The following is a 23,944-nucleotide window of genomic DNA, read 5'->3' as shown; positions in this document are numbered from 1 at the left end:
AGAGAACAGAAATAGAAAAAGGAAGCAAACAGGGAAACTGGGAACAGGGAAAATAAATCTCAGAGTTGACAACTTTATCTTCTTCAGTTTAGTGAAGACTAATAGAAGCTCTATGTGCAAATATATGCCTCACAGCTGGAAAATTAGGTAGCTCTAATTTGCGTAAGTTGTCATTTTAATGTACTTGTTGGTGGCATGAATTGATTAATAAAGTGCTGCATGGTGAGTTTGTTTATCGAAGCATCACTGTATAAGAGTCTAGCTTTATTGGCCCATTTGGCACGTTTGAGTTCAGTTTCAATCATGAGGGAAGAAGTCGTCCTTCTGAATGACAGACCCGGGAGTTTTCACAGATATTGGAATTATAGATGAGCAGCTCAGAACAGGATATTTCTTCCCTTTTCTTTTTTTTCCATATCACTACTAGACATGATCAAAGAATAAAATCAAAGATGTTTGTTTGCCTACTATATGCCCTTAATTCTAATTCCAGACCATTTATTTAATAATACAGATGATTTATTTCAAAATTAGAGATCTGATTTGCTCAAAAAGTCTGCATTATTTTTAATATATAGCAGACATCAGTGAAATATATTTTGAAATTTATTGCTCGGGTCCAAACAGCAGATAGATAACAACCCACATTATAAGTCATGGCATCTGCTTTGCCGCCATCATTATCTGTTAAAATGTATTACATTTTTTTCAATGTGTAATCTTATTAAAAATAGGGTAGACATGAGAGTATCTAAACAGAAGTTACTCATTTGAATACAGCCACTCGTTAAAAAACACCCAGTAGCATTAATCCTTCTAGCTGGAAAGTGTTTTTGGCCCAATTGATTCTTTCATTTATCATTTTACCAGGTTCACGAGGGAAGTTTCTAGATTGCTAAAAGCATCAGATGTGTGAGATAAGCAATTAATGAAACTGAGCAATGCAATGTGCTGGGTCATTCTGGCTGACAGAAAGTTTCCAAATAAGTAGGCATTATCTGCTAAAACATCTGTACCCATGTAGCTACAGAAGATTATTACTGGAGAGTGATTGTGTTGGAAAAGAGAGGTTAAAATAAATAAAGGAGCTCTAGAAAAATATTAAAAGTGAGTTCATTCATTTATTCATCATTATTTATCTATCTGTTTTATTTAGAGTAGTATAATATCTTCACAAAATCATTTTACCCCAAATCGTTAGTTTTAAAATATGTCAGCTAATTACTATTTTGAAGTAATTGCAGTGACCAATATCCATTTTCCCCATCTTCTAAAGATTGGAACCCCCAATCTTTAGCTGAAATTAGGACAATTTAATAGACTTTCTATAGTAGTGGCCAGGAAAACATAAGCATCCTTTGCAACTAGGTGTAACTGTGTAATTAAGTTCTTGATAATGTGATGTGAATGGAAAAGGGCAGACAATTTCTGGGAAGAATCTTTAAAGGACATGGCTCTTCTTCTTCTTGTTTCTTCCCAAGTGTAAATGAACAAAATGGCTGGGTCTCTAGCAGAATATTGAATCATGCCTTGACCTGGGGAATGAAAGCCATGAACAGTAGATCAAGACAGAAGAAACCCGATCCCTTACACTGGGGTATACATAGGAGCCCTGGATTCACTCCTTCCAGACTTCATGAGAGAAATAAACTTCTGCTGTATTTAAGTCATTGTTATTTTGAGGTTTTTCTGTTTCTAACTACTCTACTTGCAAAGGGCAATTTTGTTATTGTTTTTGTTACCCTTGGCAACTAATACCAGGACTACCAAGAAATACTGACTAAATATAACTGTTTATAATCCTCCAAAGCTGGACCAAAAAAATTATTAAGTTATAAAAAGAAAAGATAGGCATATTTAACTGTAAAAAATATGACAAAAGTTACCATAAGTGAATTCAAAAGAAAAATAATAGATTTGGTAAATTAAATTAATAATAAAAGACATAGGATTAGCACACAAAATGTACAAAGAACAATTGCAAATTGAAAAGAAAAAGTAAATACCCCCATAGAAAAGTAGACAAGATAAACGAAATAAAAAGTAGACAGAACAAACAATTCAGACAAGAACTAATCCAAATGAGTATTCGAAAAGATGTTCAAATTCTTTAACAGAGAAATGAAATTAAACTAACAATGAAATATTACATTATACCTATTGGATTGTCAAAAAGTTATAAAGAATGAAAAGGCCTATTACTGTCAGTAATGCAGGAAAAAGTACTTTCATATATGACTGGTGAAATTGTTAATTGTTACTGCCTTTTTGGAAAACAATCTGGCAATATCTATTAGAATTTTAAATGTGTATTTTCTTTGACTTAACATTCCCACTCCTAGGACACTTTCTCAAATAAATAAAATCATGAGTAATGACACACGTACAAGGATGCTGATTACATTTTTTTATAACGGCAAAAAACCTCTGGAAATGTCAATAGGGGAATTGTTGAATAAATTATGATACATATGGTATGATATGAAATATCATAGAATCATTAAAATAATGCATTTGAGTTGTAGCAGTTGATTTGGCAGATTTTCAATGAGGTATTATTGAGTGAGAAGAATTAGGACATAGAGGCCTGTATATAATTGATCTTATTTTGTTAAATGACCCACAACAATATGTGATATGTCTGTATATTTGTTTACCTGAACACATAAGCACGGAGAAAAATATTGAAGAGTACATCCTAAATTGTTAATCTGGATTATGTGTGGGGTGAATAAAAGCAAGAAGGATAATGTGAGTAGAAGGGTAAGAGAATCCAAGATCTAATATGGGCTGTAGCAAGAGGACAAAGGCAAGCAAAAAAACCCCAAGCTTTATCACATGTTTAACTTCTTGATATGTAAAATTAATTATATGTTATTTATATATGTACAGGAGTGTATTATATATGTATGTGTACAAAAACATATACATAATTCTTTAATGTTTTTGGAAGTTCGATTTTATTTTTATTCGACAAATAATAATTGCATATATTTACAGGGTATACTGTAATGTTTCAGTATGATATATATCTAATTCTGACCCTAATTTATACCCAGAAATACTGACCATCACCTTATTTTATTTTAAGATAATCTTTATTGCACAAAACGATATTTTCATTATAGAAAGAGAAGAGTAGAAGATTTAGAGTTGCAAAATAATTTTTAAAAGAATCCATAATCCCACCATCCAGAGATAGCCAATTTGGAACTTTTATTATGCATATAATCTTAAATATACTGTAAATACTGTTTTATAATTCATTCTCATTTAAATATCACAAACATCTTTAATAATGAATTCTCCTTCTCAGAAGCATATGAGCTTACTTTCTAACAAGTATGAAACTATCACTATATCCACACATCAAGTCCTTTCGCAAATGTTCTTGTTCTCAAATCACACCAACAAAATTGGTAAAGGAAGAAGATGGGGGCCTTGGAAGTGAAAGGATTTTTTCTTTCCTTTGTAAATCTGTAGCAAATCTGTGTGGAAGATGCCCTCTTTTCCTCCCTCCATCACCTAATACATTCTAACATCTTTTATGATATCAACCCTTCTATTGAGATTAGGAACAGGAAGGAATAACGGATGTTTTAAATTGTGTCTCAAAACACCATCGTATGAATTATTTCGCCCTCAAATAGTTCTGTAGCATCTGTATAGTAAACGCTATAAAACATTTCCTCTTTAGCAATTATTAATCAATTAGTAAGATTTCAGATTTGAATTTTGGTTCTGTGAATTACACTACTAGATCAACTACATGTGAAGCAGAACAACTTGTGGTTGTCAACATGCAAGAAATCTTCAAAGGGGCTTCTATGGTGGGCATAGTTACTTTAATTTTGTTGTCAAGTCAATTATCCATAGATTCTATGGAATTCAATCATTTGAATACAGCAACTATTGACAGAGCTTATTCTCACTTGATTGTTTTAAAATACACCACTTACTTTACATTAAGACCCTTGTTTTGATCCTTATTCTCTGTTCAACCCAGAGAAGAAGTAACACTGCCTCACATTCCTGGGGTTATAATAATTCCCTAGGAAAAATTTGAATCTCCAGGGTCACCATACCTATCTACCCTTTAGATTTGTCAACTACCAAATACCCACTAAGCCACATCAGAATCTCCGTGATCATGCCTCATGCCCTTTCTTGGGATTTTTTGTTGTTGTTGTTGATAGAACCACAGTCCCCCTCTGTCTTTCCACCATCTTCACCACATACATCTCCTCTTGCTCCCCACCACCTGCCCTCCGAGTCTATTGGTGCATGTCCCTCCCAACCTTTCAAAAATGGAAACAGGCTTATTACTATTAACAGCTGTCTCTCATTTATTTCAAACTAAACCCCTCTTAAAACCGGTCTTGTTAGTTTCTTCCACAACTGAACATCTTGAATCCTCAGAGCTCCTTGAAATGCAAGTTAAACTGTTTTGTCTGCTTTATCTGAACTGAATCTTTTACAAATGTCTGAACACAATACCACACCCTTTTACTCAGGCCCCAAGCACACCTGAAAATGGTTTGCAGTCTCCCAAAGGCCAAGTAGGGCACTTTAATGTCCATTTCCTGTGAACAAAAAGCCAGCCAGGGCGCTGTATCTATTGCTTCATCTCATATTGCCTGGGATTTCTGTGAGGTTACTGGTGACTTCAGTTTACCCATTTACAATCACTGGAGATTCTAATTAAATCGCATTCCTATATGAAGCAACAAAGATCATCTCAATTAGACTGCCATATTGATTCATTTTGGTAAAAATTGATTGGGTATAAGTATACAGTACTTGCTTCAGCATTTCTTATTAGTTTACTTCTGCCCTCAATGCTGTTGTAATAGGCTTCAGGAGAGGTGTCTCTCTATTCTTTTATTGCTCAGTGGAAATGGTTAATAAATTGGTCTGGGAAATAGTTATGCAGAACTGACCCATGAGTAGTGAGAACTGATCGCATGAACTATTTCCTATAACTCAAAGAGTTTCCTTTTTTTTTAACATCATTTCCCAAAAGTCATTTTAAAAAAGTTCAGAAAGTCCTTTGCTCCAGAAAGACATTTTCAGGTTTTGTAAAAAGCTTATAAGTCCTAAGAAAGTAATTCAAAGTCAAGGGTCGACTGGCTAATCTCCCCTTTTGTAGCAATCAATTAGCTGTTTGCTTCACCTAGACACTCAGTAAAAGAAAATTTTCTCAATGTTGAAAGAGGCAAATAGAAATACATTTCCTTGGATAGACAAGACACTTTTAAAAATTACACTTTTGGGAGGGGGGGAAGAAATTAAAGAACCAAATGAGATGTATGAGATAAAAATTATATATTATAATTATTACAAGAATAGATTTTGAAGCTCAACATCTAGGCTCAAATCTTGTCTCCCAAAATGACTAGCTTATCACCTCTGCCTTTGTTTCCACATCTGTAAAATGGGAATAATAAACCCTATCTTACAAGGTTGTTATGAGGATTGTATTAACTCACATATGCAAATTGATTGGAACAATCACTTGGAATATAATCCACCCTTAATAAATATTCTTTCTTAGTATTCTCAGAATAGCCTAAATAAATAGTAGATATCTATGATTAACTATTTTCTTGGCGATATGGAAAATGTTGAGACCCTTAACTTAATTGCTCCAAATCACTGGAGAGATAGTACTAGAGCCCAAGACTCCAAAATTGATGCCACCAGAGACGGTGTTGCTGCTTCTCTTTTAATATTGTCTAATCCTATTATGTAGCAAGCATTTGGGGAATGAGTTAAATTAGTCTGCGGATTTTGGTTATAGAAATGGGATCGTTTTCTGACATCTCATACCCTTGCCTCAGAGACATTTGGGGTGCCAAATCCAGATCCGAGGGTTCAACTTCTTAAAAACCAGTAGACAAATTTAGAAACAATGGCAAAATTGACTGAAGCTGTCATCCTTGACCTTGACAAGAGTGTATAAAGTCTTGACTCAGCACTGGTCTGCCCATTTCTTTTGATCTTTCCAAGGTAGGTTTCTATCTCTCCCTTTCCACCAATACATTGAATAGTGGGTATTAAAAACAATTTGCTATTTTTACTGATAGTTTTCGCATGGGGGTTGTTATACGAAACAAAATACTTTAAGAAAAAGATGGTGTATTCATAGAATAGAATAGTTGCTCTGAGGTGAGAATTTTAACAGCAATTTGTTTTACTTTTGGTATAATCTTTTGGAGAATGTATGTCTATTATTTTACTTATCATACTGAAAACTGTATTGACAAATCTTGGTCCCTGCTAGACTTAAATCTTGAAACAGAAGCCACATCTTAATTATTCTAGTATCCCAAGCATTTTGACAATTCTTGGCACTTATTGAATGTTCAAAAAATTGTTATATTTAATTGAACTGGAATACATAATATTCTAGTTTTATTTTAGATAAGTGTATCTGAATATCTATTATGCAAAGATGTTGACTACAATTGTACTTAGTTAAAACTCATAATTATCCTGAGTTAAGAACATTCAGAAAATATGAAACCAATAAATCAATGAAAATAATGCTATTAATACCGTGAATTTATATATCATCTTTTAGAATCACTAAATATATTTAATGCATGTCTTTTGTGCTGAATAACAGCACCTGCAATTCTAAAGTAGGTGTTACTCTATTATGCAGATCGTGGGTCACTGACCCTAAGGAATATTATCATGACAATGTTCCATTTCAGCTAATCTTTATTCTGTGACTGTGGTATTAACTAGTATTTTATGAGAGGGTATATTTGCCTTGAATTCTGAAGCACAAAAGTATAGCCCTCGATCTTAGTTTCCTTCAGTTTCTCTTCATAGAGCTATCATCAGTATTTTTCTCTCAACTCTGCTCTAAACTATCCATACTTTCAGCCTGCTCCATTGTTATTGGTTGGTGAATGTGAGCCAATCATGTATTTTGCTGGTCCCTGCATACTCACCTGTAAAATATGGAGCAATGAGCAAGCTGTTATTAAAGAACTTTTAGTTCTAAGACTCCATGGATTCAAAAATCTTGGAGCAATACAATTCAGATGTATTGACTTAAATACCTTTATTTTAAAAATAAACTGCTTATTTAAATCTTTCCTTACCAGTCTGGTTTTCTTGATATGGTATACCAGTTGATTTTTATCCTTAGCATACTTCTTTTGAACCACAAATCTAAATTTTTCTCATCCAACTTAAAAATGAAGTGGTGATGCTTTTTAAACCAAGGACATGTTGCCTGTATGGACATGTTGCATCTTGGTTAGATGCTTTTCTAACCAAGAACATCAGCCTCCTTGCTGGCTGGAGCTCAGCCAAGGAGGAAGTATAGCATCATGCTTAAGAGCAAGGACTCAGGAGTCAGACTGATGGGTCTGCTCTATTTGTTGGTTCATTCCCTACGTGTTTATTAATGCTCTACCCAAAGAACTAGAGTCTTCTCTGAGTGCTGCAGACCTAGTCCTGCCCTCAGATTACTTATGTTTCGTTAGGAAGATGGGCAATTAAACAAATAATAATAAAATAGGATGAAAATTATCATGATGCAAGTAGCAAAGAAATCTAAGAACACATCTAGCTGACAGAACGAACCTAGAGAATACCTTCTTGTAGAAATGTTGCTTACTGAAGACCCAAAGGATGATTAAGAATTAGCCAGATGAGGGACAGGGCTGAATGTTCCCGGCAGGGGTCACATGACGTGTGAACACCCAGAGGTCAGAGAGTGCTGTTGGCATCTACTAGTAGTGCCCCAGCCAGGTCAGGCCTGGGGATGAGACAGCAAGAGAGATGAGGTGTGGGTGTCATTCAAGAGGATGGAGAGCTCTATAGGCTCTGTTAACATGTTGGGCTTTTATCGTAGGATGCGGAATGATTTTAAATAAGATAGTACAGTAACTGTGTTTCTCTACTTGGGGGCCTCATTCTGGATTGGCTGCTGTCGGGAGACTGAGAGAATACAGCAATACGCCCCCATAAAAATGATGATGGCCTTGATCCAGATGTTGGCAGGGGTGATGGAAAGATGGAGATGGTTTTGAGTGATATTTAGAAAGAGTCAGCAGAGCTTGGCAATTGATTGGATGTAAAGGTGAACAAAGTAGGAAACAAGAATGACTTTAATGTATCTGGATTTAAAACTAGAGATAACACTTGCTAGTTCTCTGAGACTCAGTGTTTTCATATAATAAAGGTTATTACATATATCATTCATAGAGCTACTGTAAAGTTAAAAGAGTTATTATGTATAAAACACTTAACCTAGTTCCTGGTGTGTGATACACACTCAGAACTCAGATTTGCTTTTATTAAATAGTATATTGGCACTGTCTCCAAAGGTATCATTTCAGGGATGTTTGAGATTCCTTCCTTTAAGTTGTAAACTGTTATTCTTAAAAATACAAATGTAGATGAGAGCGTTATGCCTCCTTGACCTGTATGGCCCTGTACATTGCTCTATCCTAGCACCTAGCATTTATCATACTGAATTATAGTCACTGATTATATCTCTGTTGTCCATGTCCATTAGAGTGGAAACTTCTTGAGGTCTTATTACTCTTTTAATCCACAGATCCTAAGAGGACATACTTTAAAATGAATGCATGACAGAATTTAATCAGAAGGTGGCCGGGTGCGGTGACTCACACCTGTAATCCCAGCACTTTGGGAAGTCGAGGTGGGTGGATCACTTGAGGTCAGGAGTTCAAGACCAGCCTGGCCAACATGGTGAAACCCCATTCCTACTAAAAATACAAAAATTAGCCATGCATGGTGGTGGGTACCTGTAATCCCAGCACTTTGGGAAGTCGAGGTGGGTGGATCACTTGAGGTCAGGAGTTCAAGACCAGCCCGGCCAACATGGTGAAACCCCATTCCTACTAAAAATACAAAAATTAGCCATGCATGGTGGTGGGCACCTGTAATCCCAGGTACTTGGGAGGCTGAGGCAGGAGAATCACTTGAACCCGGGAGGCAGAGGTTGTGGTGAGCCGAGATTGCACCATTGCACTCCAGCCTGGGCAACAAGAGCAAAATTCCGTCTCAAAAAAAAAAAAAATTTAATCAGAAGTTCTTCTCTGGATCAATAGCGAATAGCTCAGTGCAGAGACCCAGCATTTTGATCAGAGATTGGGAGGTAGTAAAGTGTAGGAGAAGGTAGTTCTGGAAAGGATTAAAGAGCCAGCAAAAGCTGGGAGATAGAAACTAGTGAAAAGAGGGAGCAAAAGAGAAATGTCAATGATACTCACAATTTGTATTGTGGATGGACCTTTGATTAGTAAATGAACAACTGGGAAAGAGAAGAAAAGGAAGAAGGGACCCCAGCAACCAGGGAGTGTCAAATGCTGCAGAGAGGTTGAGTAGGATTAGAGACTGAAAAGCACACAATTAGGATTTCTCTTCAGGAGATCATTAGAAAGAACAGTTTCTGTGGAGGGATGGGAGGAAAAGCCACATCCCAGTGGGAGGGGAGCGGGGAGCAGAATCTAGGAGTGTAAACTCCATTGCCTGGAGACCTATAGCTGTAATAATAATCACCCTTTGAAGTAAATGCTTTAAATAATCAATAATTTGTGCAATACTCTTGATTTGTAATTCAACCTTTTAACATTCCTCTTTGAAGAAGATAAACCTGCCTAAACCCCTGCTTTTGTAGAGAAATAAGCTGCATATAAATAAATACGTTGCAGGTAGCATAGCTGGTTAAGGGGTGGTAGATGTGTGCCTAAAGACTAACCACTTTAGATTTTCTATGGAGGAAACCTTGCTGAGTTAAGGCACATAACATGATTATCCCAGCAGCATGAATACTAGGAAGCATCAGCATCATGTGTCTACCCAGTAGTGTCCCTAATTAGGAGCATCTTGCAGCATTTCCCCAGATTTGTGGCAGTCACTGGGCCTTGTAACTCAAATGTGTTTCATTTACTGCCTTAAGACATATGTTTCAGCTTGTTTGGGATCATTTAAGTGCTTGATAATTCTTCCCTTCAGCTGTTGACATCTAGATAAATCCATTCTCATTTTCAGGCATTGTCTCCAATTTTAATAATGGAAGAGGCTATGTCAAAAGATGCTTAGTGTTTGCTTACTCAAAGGAATATTAATATTTGTTCTTATTACTTGCATCATGGCTTCCCAGCAGTAGAAGGCTTTGAAAGTAAACACGCATAATAACGTACCTTGATGAAGAACTCAAGCGAATCTAATCAATTATGATGAAACCGACTTAAAAATGTGTCAGGACTGCTAACATGAAAAGAGTTTAACTCTTTTAACAATTTACTTCATAGGCATCATTTGAGTTTCTGCTTATAGTTAAGGCACTGAAATGCCAAGGTGAAATGAATTTCTGCACCCCCTCATCCCCATATTTATTGTCTAGCTCTGATTGAAAGAGATGAGTGCTGAGTGATAGATTTACTGTGGTCAGCAGTAAGAAGACTAGAAAGTGTGACCTTTCAGGAGCGATCACCATCTAAATAGACAATTCCCTTGTCTCACCTCCATCTACTCAGCTAGTAGCTGCCACTATGTGAATTTCCCTCTTTACTTCCCCATGGTACCATCCTCCATTATGATTTTGCACATCTCAGATTCACTAAGCAATTTGGAAAGCAAAGCTACTGTCTTACATATTTAGCACAGTGTGCAAAGACTGCATAAATGCTTGTTGAATAGTAAAAAGAACAGTTAACAGTGATTGAGGTTTTACTATGCACCAGACAATGTGCTGAGTTTTATACACAATCTTCACATCATCTTAGGAGAGAAACTAAGAAACTTTGTTAGGACAGAGACTAAGACATAATGCGTTAGTTAAGGATATTTTGATGGCAAATAACAAAAACTCACTTCAGATTATTTAAAGTTGGGAAAGAAATTAGAATGTACTGGAAGGTCATTGAGAGAGCTTATGGAAATCAAAGGCAGAAATTAAATATAGGTCTCAGGAGGTACTGTTACCAGGAAGGGTCTTTGAGATATAAGAAAGTGATCTCTCTCTTCCTTTGGTCCCTTATTGCTGCTTCTCCTCATCCCTGTGACTCCCTCTCTATGGATGCTTTTGCTGATTAGCGTGCATGTGGCACCATGTGACCACACCACAATGCCAACCTCAACCCTCAAGTTTGCATCACTCCATTCAAGCAAAGAGCCCAGATGGAGAGTGGCATCTAAATCCCAAATCTGTATTCCAGGGGGATACCCTGATTGTCTCTGATTGTCCCAGATCAGATACTGAAGCCTGGTTTATAAGTTGGGCCAGGACACCAGTGTCACCTTACAGACATGGCTACTTGCGGCTCATTCCTGTGGATGAGAGCAGGCACTTCTAATAGGAGTGTGGGCTCAACAGGCACTCCAAACTGTGTCGTCTAAAAGTGGATAAGAACTGGTAATTATAAAATTAATTATCAATAAAATTAATTATCAATAAAAGTTGACGATGAATTGAATGTGGCATGAGATAGAAGGAAAATTAGAGATGCCTCCAAGAGTTCTATCCTAGGGGATTAGGAGGCTCCAGGATGAGACCCTTCCATTGGAATGGTGGGCAGAGAATGAGACAGCGAAAGAGCCTGTGAAACAATAATGTGAGGAACGTGTTTTCTCATCTTAAGAAAACATAACTCTGCCTACAGTTTCCATTCAGACTAGTGAGTTAGGAGTCGTGGCTGTATAAGCTTACCTCTTCCCTTCACTGCTACAGTCCCCCTCTGGGCTTCTTTTCTGAACTTTGCCATATGACCAGCTCCACTCCCCACCCCAAAGTGTGAAAATTTCTCTCTACAGATTTGTCTAATGCATAATAATTCAAGACAGAAGAAACTTCTATCCCTATTCAAATCTATTACTCCAAGAGGGCACAGTATTTATTCTGCCCATTATTGTACCCCTGGGCCTAACATGGGCAATTACAGATGGGCAATACATATATATTGCATGAATATATTCAAATGTATATTTGAAAAGGACGTTTTCAAAAAAGGTGTTTGCAAAATACCTGAGGAGGGAGAGGGGGATAGCTGCAGAAATACAACCAGTATAAAAATAGCTAATTTCCAAAATTGTGACTGAATTTCTAAAAGAACTACAGGCACTACACTTAAAAGTAGGTTGACCAACTTGTTCTAGTTTTCCTGGGACTTTTCTGGTTTTCACACTGAAAATCTCAAGCCCTGGGAAATACCTCAGTTCCGGGAAGACAGGGATGGTTGGTCATCTGGGCTCGTGACTTGTCTCAGCTGGCAGCTGTTCAAACATATTTTTTATGAAAGGCAGCTAGGTCGGACCAACATGATTCTTTCTTGGCTAAGAGGAAAAGCTTACATCTCAGCTCTCCCTTCCCAGTAAGGGCTTCCCATTCTTTGTCTTTACTTTATCAACTGGTAACTAAGATACACCTGGAAATTGTGCCCTATCAATTTAAACAGGATACTGATGGCTTATATGGTGCTCAGTCCCTGTAAAGGTGAACTCTAGAACAGAACAGGATGCATTATTTTGCTGTGTTACAAACTGAATTATGTCATGTACATGATGATCTAATGTCTTTCTCCGAATCCAACCTTCTGATAGTGATGACGTTGTCTATGTGCCCTGTGGATCATGCAGACAAGTAACCTGGACTTTGCAGTTATGGAAAATGTGTACATTCATTGTCAGTTTAAAAATTACCATCTCAAGTCCTCAATTCTCTTATTAGTGGAGTGTCCATATGTCCCTATTCACTTGGGTCAGTCTTAGATTAAGTTTGTTGTCCTGATTTAAATATTAATGGCATCCCCTCTTAAAAATCCCAGTAAGAAAAAATAGGTCCAGGTTTGGGTGATGAATTGTATGCACACTTCTGAGCATAGTTATGTGATTCCCAGAACCTAATCAGTATGTATTGATAAATCAAGCTCCTGAATGTTCAAAGGCAGAGCTAGGTCCTAGAAGTGAGGTACTCCCAGCATTGTGCATGCAGCCTGTCTGCCCTATCCTTTTCTATTCTCCTTCCAGGATTCCAGTGCTGCCCCCTGCTCTCTTCTATCTTGTAAATATATGCAGTATCACATACAAGTTTGTTTATCATGGTGTCAGAATCCTCCGATAAACATGTGTGAGTATACCAGTCTCAAATATAATTTCCTTTCAACATGTAGATGAACTTTTCCTCTAAGAGAATTACCTTCAGTTCTATACTCATCTGTGTTTCTCTGTCATTCACAAAATATAGCTTCCTGATTCTTTTGCTGGCAAGGTTAATTTGTTTACTTCTTTTGGGCATTCGGGCTCTTTCATTTTCTATTTTGAGATGTTGCTAGGACTGGGCTGTGACAAGTGTGTTATTCTATAAAATTGTAAAGCCATATGTGCAACTGGAACCTAAAGGGACCCAGAGGTCAGTAGGACATTAGGGGGTTAATGGAAGCTGGATGGGGCCAAGGAGATAGAAGGATTTCGATCCTTTTTTTGCTCAGGTGAATCATTCTCTTGGCTTCAGTTACCTATCTCCAAATGGTTGCCAGGCCCGCCCCACTCCTGGCACCTAATGTTTCCTACTTTCCAGTGCCTGCTCCTACACATTCTGTTCCTTGTACACCTTTAAATATGTTAAATGCTCCAGACTTGGAAGGAGAGTTACACAGCTGTGTGCTCTGTTTTGCTGTGATCTTTTCATCTCTGATGTTATAATAAGAACTACTTGTAAAAAATCTGTTAATTATGAAATATAAGCACATGGCACACATTGACAGACTAGAATGGAATGAAATGAAAGGTAGTTCTCTCCTTCTCCCACCCATCTCCTGCTCTCACTACTCAGACAGACATCCATTTCTTAGGTATGTTTCAGGAAGTTTGTACACACATGTATTAATGGATATCTTTTATATTCCAAATATACTTCCCGAGCTCTACTGTCTACTGAGTGCAAGCTACTAGGAAGTCACACATACAGAGAGGAGGAGGACCCAGTGCATTCTTTCACAAATCCAGACTCACAACTTGTCTCCCTGACTACAGCTTTTCCTCATCCTCATCTACCCAGAATATGCCACCAGAGCCATTTTCCCAAAATACTGCTTTCCTCATGTTCCTGCCCACAGAGTTGATGATGTTTCCTACCATCTATTTCTAAATTTCTCTGCCTTACTTTCAGAGCTTTCCTTTACCTTGAGTTCTTCTATATTCAAATGTCTAACAATGTTATTGCTGTTATAAGGATTACAAAACCTGAATCTGAATGCTCACCCGCAGAAAAATCAGTTTTGTCTTTTTCCCTGAGAAATGCTGCCTTCAGTCCCATCTCTGGAGGGCCATCATTTATGTTGTTTCTCTTGAGCATCTTTTCTTCTCTCCACTTTAGGAAATGTTTCTATACATTAAGACTAGTCCTTGCATTACATAGGCGAGGAAAATACATCTACAGGGACTAAGTGATTTCCCACAAGTCACATGCCTATTTGCTGGCAGAAATAAAACTAACTCTTAGCCTGGACCAGTAGGCTTTGCTTTAAATCATACTCCTTTAAACTAGATCCTACAAGTGGTATCACTATACCTATCCAAGCCACCACAAAGAAGAGAGCAGATTAAGTGCAGTAAAATACATTAGTTTATTGGATTTGTTCATTGCAAGATAGTAAGTGATTACAGTTCATTCTGAAGTGGGTGCTGATCTGTCCTCAAAGACAGCACCTGAGCTAAGCAAACTTGGCAAGTCCTTCTCTACCTTCTTACCTATAAATGTGATGAGTAACACTTGCCTTGCACGCTTGAGTGAAGAGGAAGACTTTTTTTGTCCAAATAGAGAGAATAGCTTCTCATTTAAGATCATGAAGGCCCAGTTTCCATTTCTTCTTCTCCCTGTTATTAAATGTAAAGTGTGAAAATTAAAGATAAACTATGTCCAGTGTTTGGTATACAGTGGGTGCTCAGTGACTTCAGCCTTGGTAATTTGCCCAGCAACTTAGTCCCTCTAAGACTGATACTTGCCTTGCTTGAGCCAATGAACTTCTTTATTTATTCCAGCTTCACTCACATCACCATGTAACCTGCTTGCCACCTTCAGCCTGGGCTTTTTCATTACTGCTCTTGGCCAGGCCTCCCAAATGCCCAACTGTGCCTGTATTTTTGTAAATCATTTGCTCCCAGACACTTATCTCTGCCAAGATACTTATCTTTTTATCCCTTTACTGTCTATTACTGAACATTTATCTGAATCACTTCTCTTTGTAACCATACTCTGTCTATGACGGTCTGTCTGCTTGGGGGTAATTAGATACCTCGAAACCCCCCTCCACGCCTATCAAAGGGCCTAGTGTCCGCAACTTGATGTTTCTCCATCTGGAATATCCTACCACCTGTCAGAACTCCATGGCCCAGGGTGGCATTATGACTTTCACTGACTACAGGCACTTCTGTCTTTTAAGGACCATTTCTCCACAAAAAAATATTAAAAATCAGATTTCATAACTGTGTTGGCCTAAAGATGAATATAATCCAGGCTCTGTTCATTAATATGTATCATTCATATTAATTTTATATTTTTCTTCTGATTTAAAAATAAATTAAACATTTTCATGGGCCCGTAAAAGCATTGTGGGCCTCAGGCACTGTGCCTTCTATGTCTAGTGGGTAAGTCAGCCCTGCTAGAGTCAGATATTCTTGAGTGCAATTTTGTATAAATTTGAGACATAGCAAAGAGAAAGAAGGGGCACAGGTAGCTACAGGAAAACTTAACACTCTTTAGTCTATCTATGTGAATGGTTGCTCATTTAGAGCTTGATGCCTTATTTCCACTTTTTTCTTCTCTGTATCAATTTTTTTTTTTCAGGTTGAATCTTGCCTACTCACGTTTAGGGACTTTTTTTGGTGGATTGCTTTAATAAAGATGGATCTGTCAGACCTTGGAGAAGCCGCAGCCTTCCTCAGAAGAAGTGAAGCTGAGCTGCTTCTACTACAGGCCACAGCCTTGGATGGTGAGACATGTGGTGGTTGCTGGCTTCACTTTATTTTGCTCCTTCAAGGTGGTGACTAAGATATTTGATTGATAGAGAAGAGCCATCAGTTCTAGAGCCTAACTTATTTGCTTAGGGTATGATCAGCCTCTAGGAAACTGAGCAATTGAGGGCCTCTGAGTATCCAGGGTAGGAATGGAAGTACCCACAGAAGAGGAGGGTGGCTGGGAGGCAGTCTAGGCCCGGGCCCTACACACTTGATCCTAAGACAGATTTTCTCTTCAAGGAGCCCCTGTTGTAACACAGACACCTGCAGGAATGGCCAGACAAAGCCTTTCCTAGAAACCTCTTAGTTATCAGTGAATGCCACAGTAGAGAGAGGGGCCTGTGACTTAGACTGGTGGGTGGGGTTTGTACATTGTGGGGAAGAAGAAAGGGAAAGACTCTGGTAAGGCTGCAGACTTTGAAGTTGTCTCTGGCTCTCCAGAATTTTCTGATGTTGGAGCCTTGCCTCTAGCGGTCTTCTAGGTCAGCAGGGTCACTCAGCCAACACTAAGCAAAAGGTAATTAGGAGACTTGCTCACCCTGATTCATAATTCCTTGGTAGTTACAGGCAAGGACAAAGGTTAATGAGGATTTAGCCTTAAAAAAAAAAAAAGGCTAAGTTCTACATTGAAATCTCTAAATAAATGTTATTCTTTTTCCTGCTACCTTTACATGTCTGTGTTGAATTTCAGCTAATTGGAGATTTAGAAATCAGATTCACAGTATGGTATAACATCAAGCTACCTACATGTCTTAATCCAAAATTATTCAGCAGTGCAACATAAGGACTGGCTGAATGTCGTTCTAGTATTCAGAATTAGTCAACATTAGACTTTAATATGACCAATTATAATTCAAGCCAGTTATGGAGGATATTATATTTCCATCACAGACCAGTCCTGGATCAGTTCCCAGTTTCTAGTCATTGGATTCATGACTGTGATTGGATTTTAGGCTAATTATAATCCATCAAATCAAATACGATAACAGAACTATCCCTGAGGTCAGAACTGGTCATGCAGAGGCTTATCGCAGGTAGTTAGATAATGGAGGACAAGATAATAGTGATGCCAGGAAGAAAAAAAAATTGAGCCTAAGCATTAGAGATAATTGGATGATGCATTTATTAAAATCAGCACCATAAATAATTACTTAAAACATAGCAATCTACATAATTTCCTGTTAATTTTTTGGACCAAACAATCCTTCCTCATAGAAATGCACTGGCAGCAGAGACAAGTGTTAGCAAAAGTTGTTCATCTTCCCAGGCTGGTAGACAATGGAGTTTGCTTTTTTGAACTCGGGTCAAATGGAAGTAGTGTGATGACGAGTATTTAGCAGGTAGTCTTGGGATCAAATTCCCTGTCCTTGACCATCTCTGCCTGGGTAATTAGAGCAAATCACTTCACTTTATTGAGCCCTGGTTTCCTCATGTATCAAAGGAGATAATAATACTTGTCCGGTCTGCCTTCCTCCATTGCTGTGGGGACCAAATGAGACTATAAATGTGAAAAATAAATACAATGCATTATTATGATACCCGAGAAGGAAAACTAGAATTCCTGGGTGACAGTGAAGAAGCCCAGGTGGTTGTAGAGCTAGGACAAAACACCATTCGAAAGCCAAATGTAAATAATTCTTATATTAGAACATGTAAGCGATCTATTTAAAATAACTATAAGACTGAATATAGTATTACCCCTGTTTTAATCAATATCCTAGAAAAAAGATTCAAAAGAAATGCTTCAATACATAACAGTGGTTATCTCTGAGTTGTTTGATTATGGGTGATTAAAAACATTCTTTTCTTCATACATTATTCTTCAAGTTTTCTTCAATAAGCACATATTAGCTTTATATTGGAAAAGATATTTAATTGTCTAAAAATATGGAATCATATAGAAAAAGGCCTACTTTACAGATGAGAATACGAAGGCCAAAAGAGATGAAGTCATGTGGCTTTATATCTTTTTACCAGCAAAGCCAGTGTTAAAATCCTGGCTGCCTCCCTCAATTCCATTGCTATCTACATTTCCAGCTCTGCATTATTCATGAACACCAGGAATTAAAATTGACGGAGTTCATTTACTTCATTTTTTAAAATGTCCCTGTCAGGGTTTGGGTCTCCTATGAGAAAGGATTTCTGATAATTTTTATCCCCCACTAAGTGTTTCCAGGGGTGGTAAGAGAGAGACTTCATCATGAGGCAGGTGGTGAGCCTACTCCTGGAGAGAAGAATTGGAGGAGAAAAAGCTAAGAATGTGTTAGAGGAGGCAGGCTGTAATGCAGGAGCACTGATTCAGGAGGTGGATGATCTCATTTCTAGAGTCATTATTGTAGTGACTGCCACTAATTAGCTATGTGACTATGGGCAACTCTCTTCATCTCTCTCCCAAGGTTCTTTTTCTAAAAAGAAAGAGAAAGAGAGACAGAGGGAGAGAGTCTGTGCCAGGTGACCTTCAAGTTTCTTTCAAGTGATAACATTCGGTTTAAAATGCAGAACATTTTACCTTAAACACACACACAAAATGTATGCTAACTGGGTGCTTTTCAAAAACAAGCATATTTTCATAGACATAACACAAAGCAAAATCAGTTTTTGCAAAAAGGGACCAAAAGAATGAATACAATGCAAAGCCAGTATTTAAAACACAAATGATAAGTAGAAAGCAAATGCACAATCAGCTAGATGGGAACATAAACTCCTCTTGCCAAGCAGTTTTAGTGGTGAATTGTTTGTAATCAGGGAAACGAAGAAGGCAGCACTGATAGCAAGAAAGTCGTGAGCAACCAAATTCTTTGCAGAAACAAGCATGGTGGAAGAAGGGGCGAATGGTGCCCAACTTCAGCTCCTTTGTACACACTCCTTCCCCAGTCTTATTGCCTTCCTCTGGGAAATAAGGACCACCTGTCCTGCGGCAGTGAGCCCTCTCTAGCTTTTGTGACTCATATATTGGAGGTGATGGTGGTGACTGAGTTCGTATTACCTGTTAGTGCTGTGGTTATAGTGGGGTTTTCACTTGTGTCTTCCCTAGCAATTGGCTAACATTTTCCCTCCTTCAGCCAAAGGCTTTCCCCATCTACCTGAGTAGCTGTGACCTGGGGACTTCTGTGAGCTTCTACTAAGGCTCATTTTCATATGTGTGTGTATATATATATATATATATATATATATATATATATATATATATTCATTTTCCTTTAAAAGGAAAGTATGATATATTGCATATACATACATAGACACACATATATATAATATGCTTTTAAAAGAAAATGAGCCAACTCCTGGGTTCAAGTGATCTTCCCCATTCAGCCTCCTGAATAGCTAAGACTACAGTCATGCACCATCACACCTGGTTAATTTTTATTTCTTTATTTTTTATTTTTGAGACAGAGTATCACTCTGTCACCCAGGCTGGAGTGCAATGGCATGATCTCGGCTCACTGCAACCTCCGACTCTCTGGTTCAAGTGATTCTCCTGCCTCAGCCTCCTGAGTAGCTGAGATTACAGGCACACGCCACCATGCCCAGCTAATTTTCGTATTTTTAGTAGAAATGGGGTTTCACCATGTTGGCCAGGCTGGTCTCGAACTCCTGACCTCGTGATCTGCCCGCCTCAGCCTCCCAAAGTGTTGGGATTACAGGTGTGAGCCACTGTGCCCGGCCTTATTTGTTTTTTGTAGAGACAGGACTGGGGGAGTAAAGGGTCTTGCTATGTTGCCCAGGCTAGTCTTGAACTCCTGGGGTCAAGAGATCCTCTCACCTTGGCCTCCCAAAGTTCTGGAATTATGAACATGAGCCACTGCACCCAGGCCCTTAAAATCATACTTTTTGTTCATCATCACTGTCTATCTGCTTCAACTGGGAGAGAAAGAGAAGCTGCCTCAGGTGTTCATAAGAGTTCTGGCTCATTTCACCCCAGACCTCTTGTTGGTTAATCAGTTTGTGGAGGGCTACTTTGCTTAGGGATGGGGATAGGAACTGAGGACGGTGAAGAGAGAAAAATAACATATTGGGGGAAATAATATGAGCCGGTTATGTTGTTTGACAAAAACAACCCATATTCTCTCTCCTCAACCTGCCCCCCTGCCAATTCCACCATGTAATTCACTTAGCTGATTTCCATTCCAAGATTAGAAATAAGGTCTAAAGAAACCCTGAAGAACATAACCATTAATCTAAATTTTCACTTAGTTGTTCCCAGACTTTTTCTGAATGAGTTTTCTTGGGGGAGGGAATCTGGAAGGGGTGCAAGCACCAGGGCAACCACCAAAGTCCTGGGGTGTGAGTGGAGGAAAGTGTTGGGGTTGGGAGGGGTGTTGGGAGGTAACTTTCTTGTAGCAAAATGGTCTATGGTGCCCCCAAGCTGCTGCTTGCTGAGATGTTTCTTGTTCCTGTAGTGCCATTATGTGAGTGAGTGTATCTTCAGAATGAGCTTTCATGAGTTTATCTGACTTTGCAAGTTCCTGTAGTCAACAAGCCGATTTAGCAGAAATGAGATTAGATCTATCAGTATGAAAGTGTCCAGTGTGTATTTCTGTAAGTACTATAGCTATAATCCATTTTTTTTTTTTTTTTGCTCTACAGGGAAGAAGAAATGCTGGATTCCTGATGGTGAGAATGCTTATATCGAGGCTGAGGTAAAAGGGAGTGAAGATGATGAAACAGTAATTGTTGAGACAGCAGATGGAAAGGTAAAGAAATTTTTATTTCATTGCAGTGATGACTATGTTCTCAATCAAATAACTAAATATATTATTTCTATAATATTTTAATTAAAGATCTGGGGTAGGAGATGCCACTGACTCACTTTGGAGTCATTCATTTTAAGAAGCTCCTCCTTAAGTCAGTGGGCACAATGGCTCATGCCTGTAATCTCAGCATTTTGGGAGGCCGAGGCGGGCAGATTGCTTGAGCCCAGGAGTTTGAGAGCAGCCTGGGCAACATGGCAAAATCCTGTATCTACAAAAAATACAAAAATAAGCCAGTCGTGATGGTACATGCTTGTAGTCCCAGCTACTTGGAAGGCTGAGGTGGGAGGATCACCTGAGTCTGGGGAGGTCGAGGTTGCAGTGAGCAGAGATCACATCACTGCACTCCTGGGCAACCAGAGTGAGATCCTGTCACCAAAAACAAACAAACAAACAAAAAAACTCCACTTACCATCACAGATTTAATGAAGAACAGTGAATAAATCAGAGTAAAACAATTGCCAGTGGCAAGGATTATTGACTAGAACTCACAGCCATTTCTACTTTTTCATCAATGTTTCAAGTCAGTATTTTTAAAAAAAGGTATCCTGTGGGGTGAATAATGACTTAAGGAACCATGAAGCAAGCTGTGTTTGTAGGATCAAGAATGAGATGTATAATTTGAGTAAAAATGGCATAGTGTCACAGAAGCCAAGAGATGGGGGAATGGCCAGTAATGACAAATGCCACAGAAGAAGATTAAGAGTTGGAGAAAGTCTTGGATTTCAGAATTAGGAGGTCATCTATGACCTTTGTAAGAAAAGGTTATATCAAGTGTTGGGGTACAAGCTAGACTGTAAGGTTCACAGAAGAAATGTGTAGTGAAGCCATAATACTCCCCAGCCCCTTCTGCCTGCCACCAAGGCATTCAGAGCAGCAGGGTAACATTGAGAAGACAGCTCACTCTCAGAACCTTTGCCTACATTGCTGACTTCACATTACCTGCCACCCCGTGGTGTAAGCCGGGCCCCATTTCTGTCCTACTTAAATGAACTCTTCCTTATAGATTTTACAGATGATTCCCTGCCAATATTCACTTCTCTAAACTCCTTTAAATTCTTCCTTTTCCCAAATCCATAACAAGCCACATCCTATAACAGATATTATTGATATCGAGAAAGTTTGTCTTTTTAATGCTATCTTTGTTTTTAGGCAATTTACAATCTAACATGTTGCCATCTGATTTTTAAAATTCTGGAAGCCACTCATAAACTACCACATAGAATGCTTTCATATGTCTTCCTGACAGTCAATATCTGTTACGTAAAAAAATCTCAAATTAGGTAGATGTTATTTAACTCTTCAGGAAATTAAGAAAAGAACTTGGTGCTTTTTAACTGGAACATAAATAGGTGGACAAGGGAAAATTCAGCAAGAAATTTTCCTTAGTCCTAAATCAGTAAACTAAGAAATAGACTCAATCAGGGTCACTTAGCCTTGGGACAATATTTTATTAGAAAAGATCCCCCAAAGAAATCTTGTGCCCATTAGCAGTCACTCCCCCTTCTTTCCTCCTGCACTAGCCCCAGGCAATCACTGATCTACTTTCTATCTCTATAGATTTGCCTATTCTAGCAATTTCAGATAAATAGGAGCATATAATTGGTGGCCTTTTGTTTCTGGCTTCTTTCACTAAGCATAATGTTTTTGAGGTTCACTCACATTGTCACATGAATAAATATTTCATTCCTTTTTATGGATAAATAGTATTCCATTATATGGCTATACCATGTTGTTCATCCATTCATCAGTTGATTGTCACTGGGTTGTTTGTATGTTCTGTCTATTATGAATAATGTTTCTATGAACATGCATGTGCAAGTTTTTGTGGGGACACATGTTTTCATTTCTCTTGGGTGTATAGCTAGGAGTGTATTGCTGGATCATATAGTAACTGTATACTAAGCATTTTGAGAAATTTCCATACTGCTTTCCAAAGTGGCTACCATTTTACGTTTCCACCAGCAACATATAAGAATTAAACTCTCTCCACATCCTTACTAACACATTTTATTTTCTTTTTGATTACAGCCATTCTATTGGGCATGAAGTGGTATTTTAATGTGATTTTTATTTGCATTTCCCCAGTGACTAATGATGTTGAGCATCTTTTCATGTACATATTGGCCATTTGTTTATCTCCTTCAGAGAAATGTCTATTCAAGCTCTTTGCCCATTTTTTTAAATTGGGCTATTGCCTCTTCATTATTCAGTTGTAAGAGTTCTTTTTACTTTCTGGTTGCAAATCCCTTATCACATGTATTATTTGTACATATTTTCTCTCAGTCTATGTATTATATTTTCATTTTCTTAATGATGACCAACTAAATTTTATTAGGCCTCCAGATGTGAGGCTTGCTCTTCTGAGCACATTCTCCAAAACAAACTACTGTCCCTTCAGCAGCACTTAAGGTGATTTGTGACTATAATGTGGTTACAACCATAGGAAGAAAAGGCCATTAATGCAGGTAGAAAGAAGAGTCTGAAGGTGGTTTATTTTGTCCTGCTTGTCCTTCTTTCATGTAATGAAGGTCCCATTCCCCCAGCTTCACTATCTCCCTGGCTCCAGGATTCCTCTTCCTCATGTTAGAAGTGACTACACTTCCAATCACCTTTGGTCTTTGTAACATTAACAAAGGCAATAAATCTAGTGGGTGTAAAGTACTACTTATTGATGAAAGTTGGAAATGAAAAAAATAGAAAAATAGAATTAGGGAAAAGGGGAGGTTTTTGAAGATATATGAGATATGATTACATTCTACATGGGTTTGAGGGGAGATGAGTCCTTGAAATACAGAAAGTGAAGGGACTCAAAAGAAGAGGGATTACTGTTAGAACAATGTCAAAGAAGACAGATGGATAGAAATTGAATCAAGAATGTAAAGAGTGTGAGAGCCTTGGAAAGAAGCCATCACCAACTAGGATTAAATGGGGCAATCAGTTGACACAAATATGTATTAATCATGGAAAAGGGCTATAGAAAGGGTGTTAGGAAACCTGTGAGAAGAATCCCAAGAAACTTTGATAGTAGAAATGCATCCATATTAATCAATATATTAATATTTATTGATTATTATATCTCAAGCATTGTGATAGGTGCTTTAATAACTATATGTAATAACTATAGTTATTATGACAACAACATCAAAAATGAACATGCATTGCAAGTTTTTGAACTTCATTAAAGAAGA

At 38.0% G+C, this 23,944-nt stretch overlaps 1 protein-coding gene across 1 annotated transcript in view; it reads left to right on the top strand.

Moving 5' to 3' along the window:
- The first annotated feature begins 15,793 nt into the window (after positions 1-15,793).
- Positions 15,794-23,944, top strand: part of MYH15 (myosin heavy chain 15) — a 138,154-nt gene continuing 130,003 nt past the window's right edge. Inside the window, exons 1-2 of the mRNA XM_034957056.3 lie at positions 15,794-15,977; positions 20,590-20,696. Coding sequence (XP_034812947.2) covers positions 15,890-15,977; positions 20,590-20,696 — 195 coding nt within the window. The 5' untranslated portion in view covers positions 15,794-15,889. The remainder of the gene's footprint in view (positions 15,978-20,589; positions 20,697-23,944) is intronic.

Source organism: Pan paniscus, chromosome 2 (genome assembly GCF_029289425.2).
Source record: "Pan paniscus chromosome 2, NHGRI_mPanPan1-v2.0_pri, whole genome shotgun sequence".
In the NCBI taxonomy this organism is placed as follows: Eukaryota; Metazoa; Chordata; class Mammalia; order Primates; family Hominidae; genus Pan; species Pan paniscus.
Note: the sequence above shows the minus strand (reverse complement) of the source record. Positions and strands in the feature narration are given on the sequence as shown.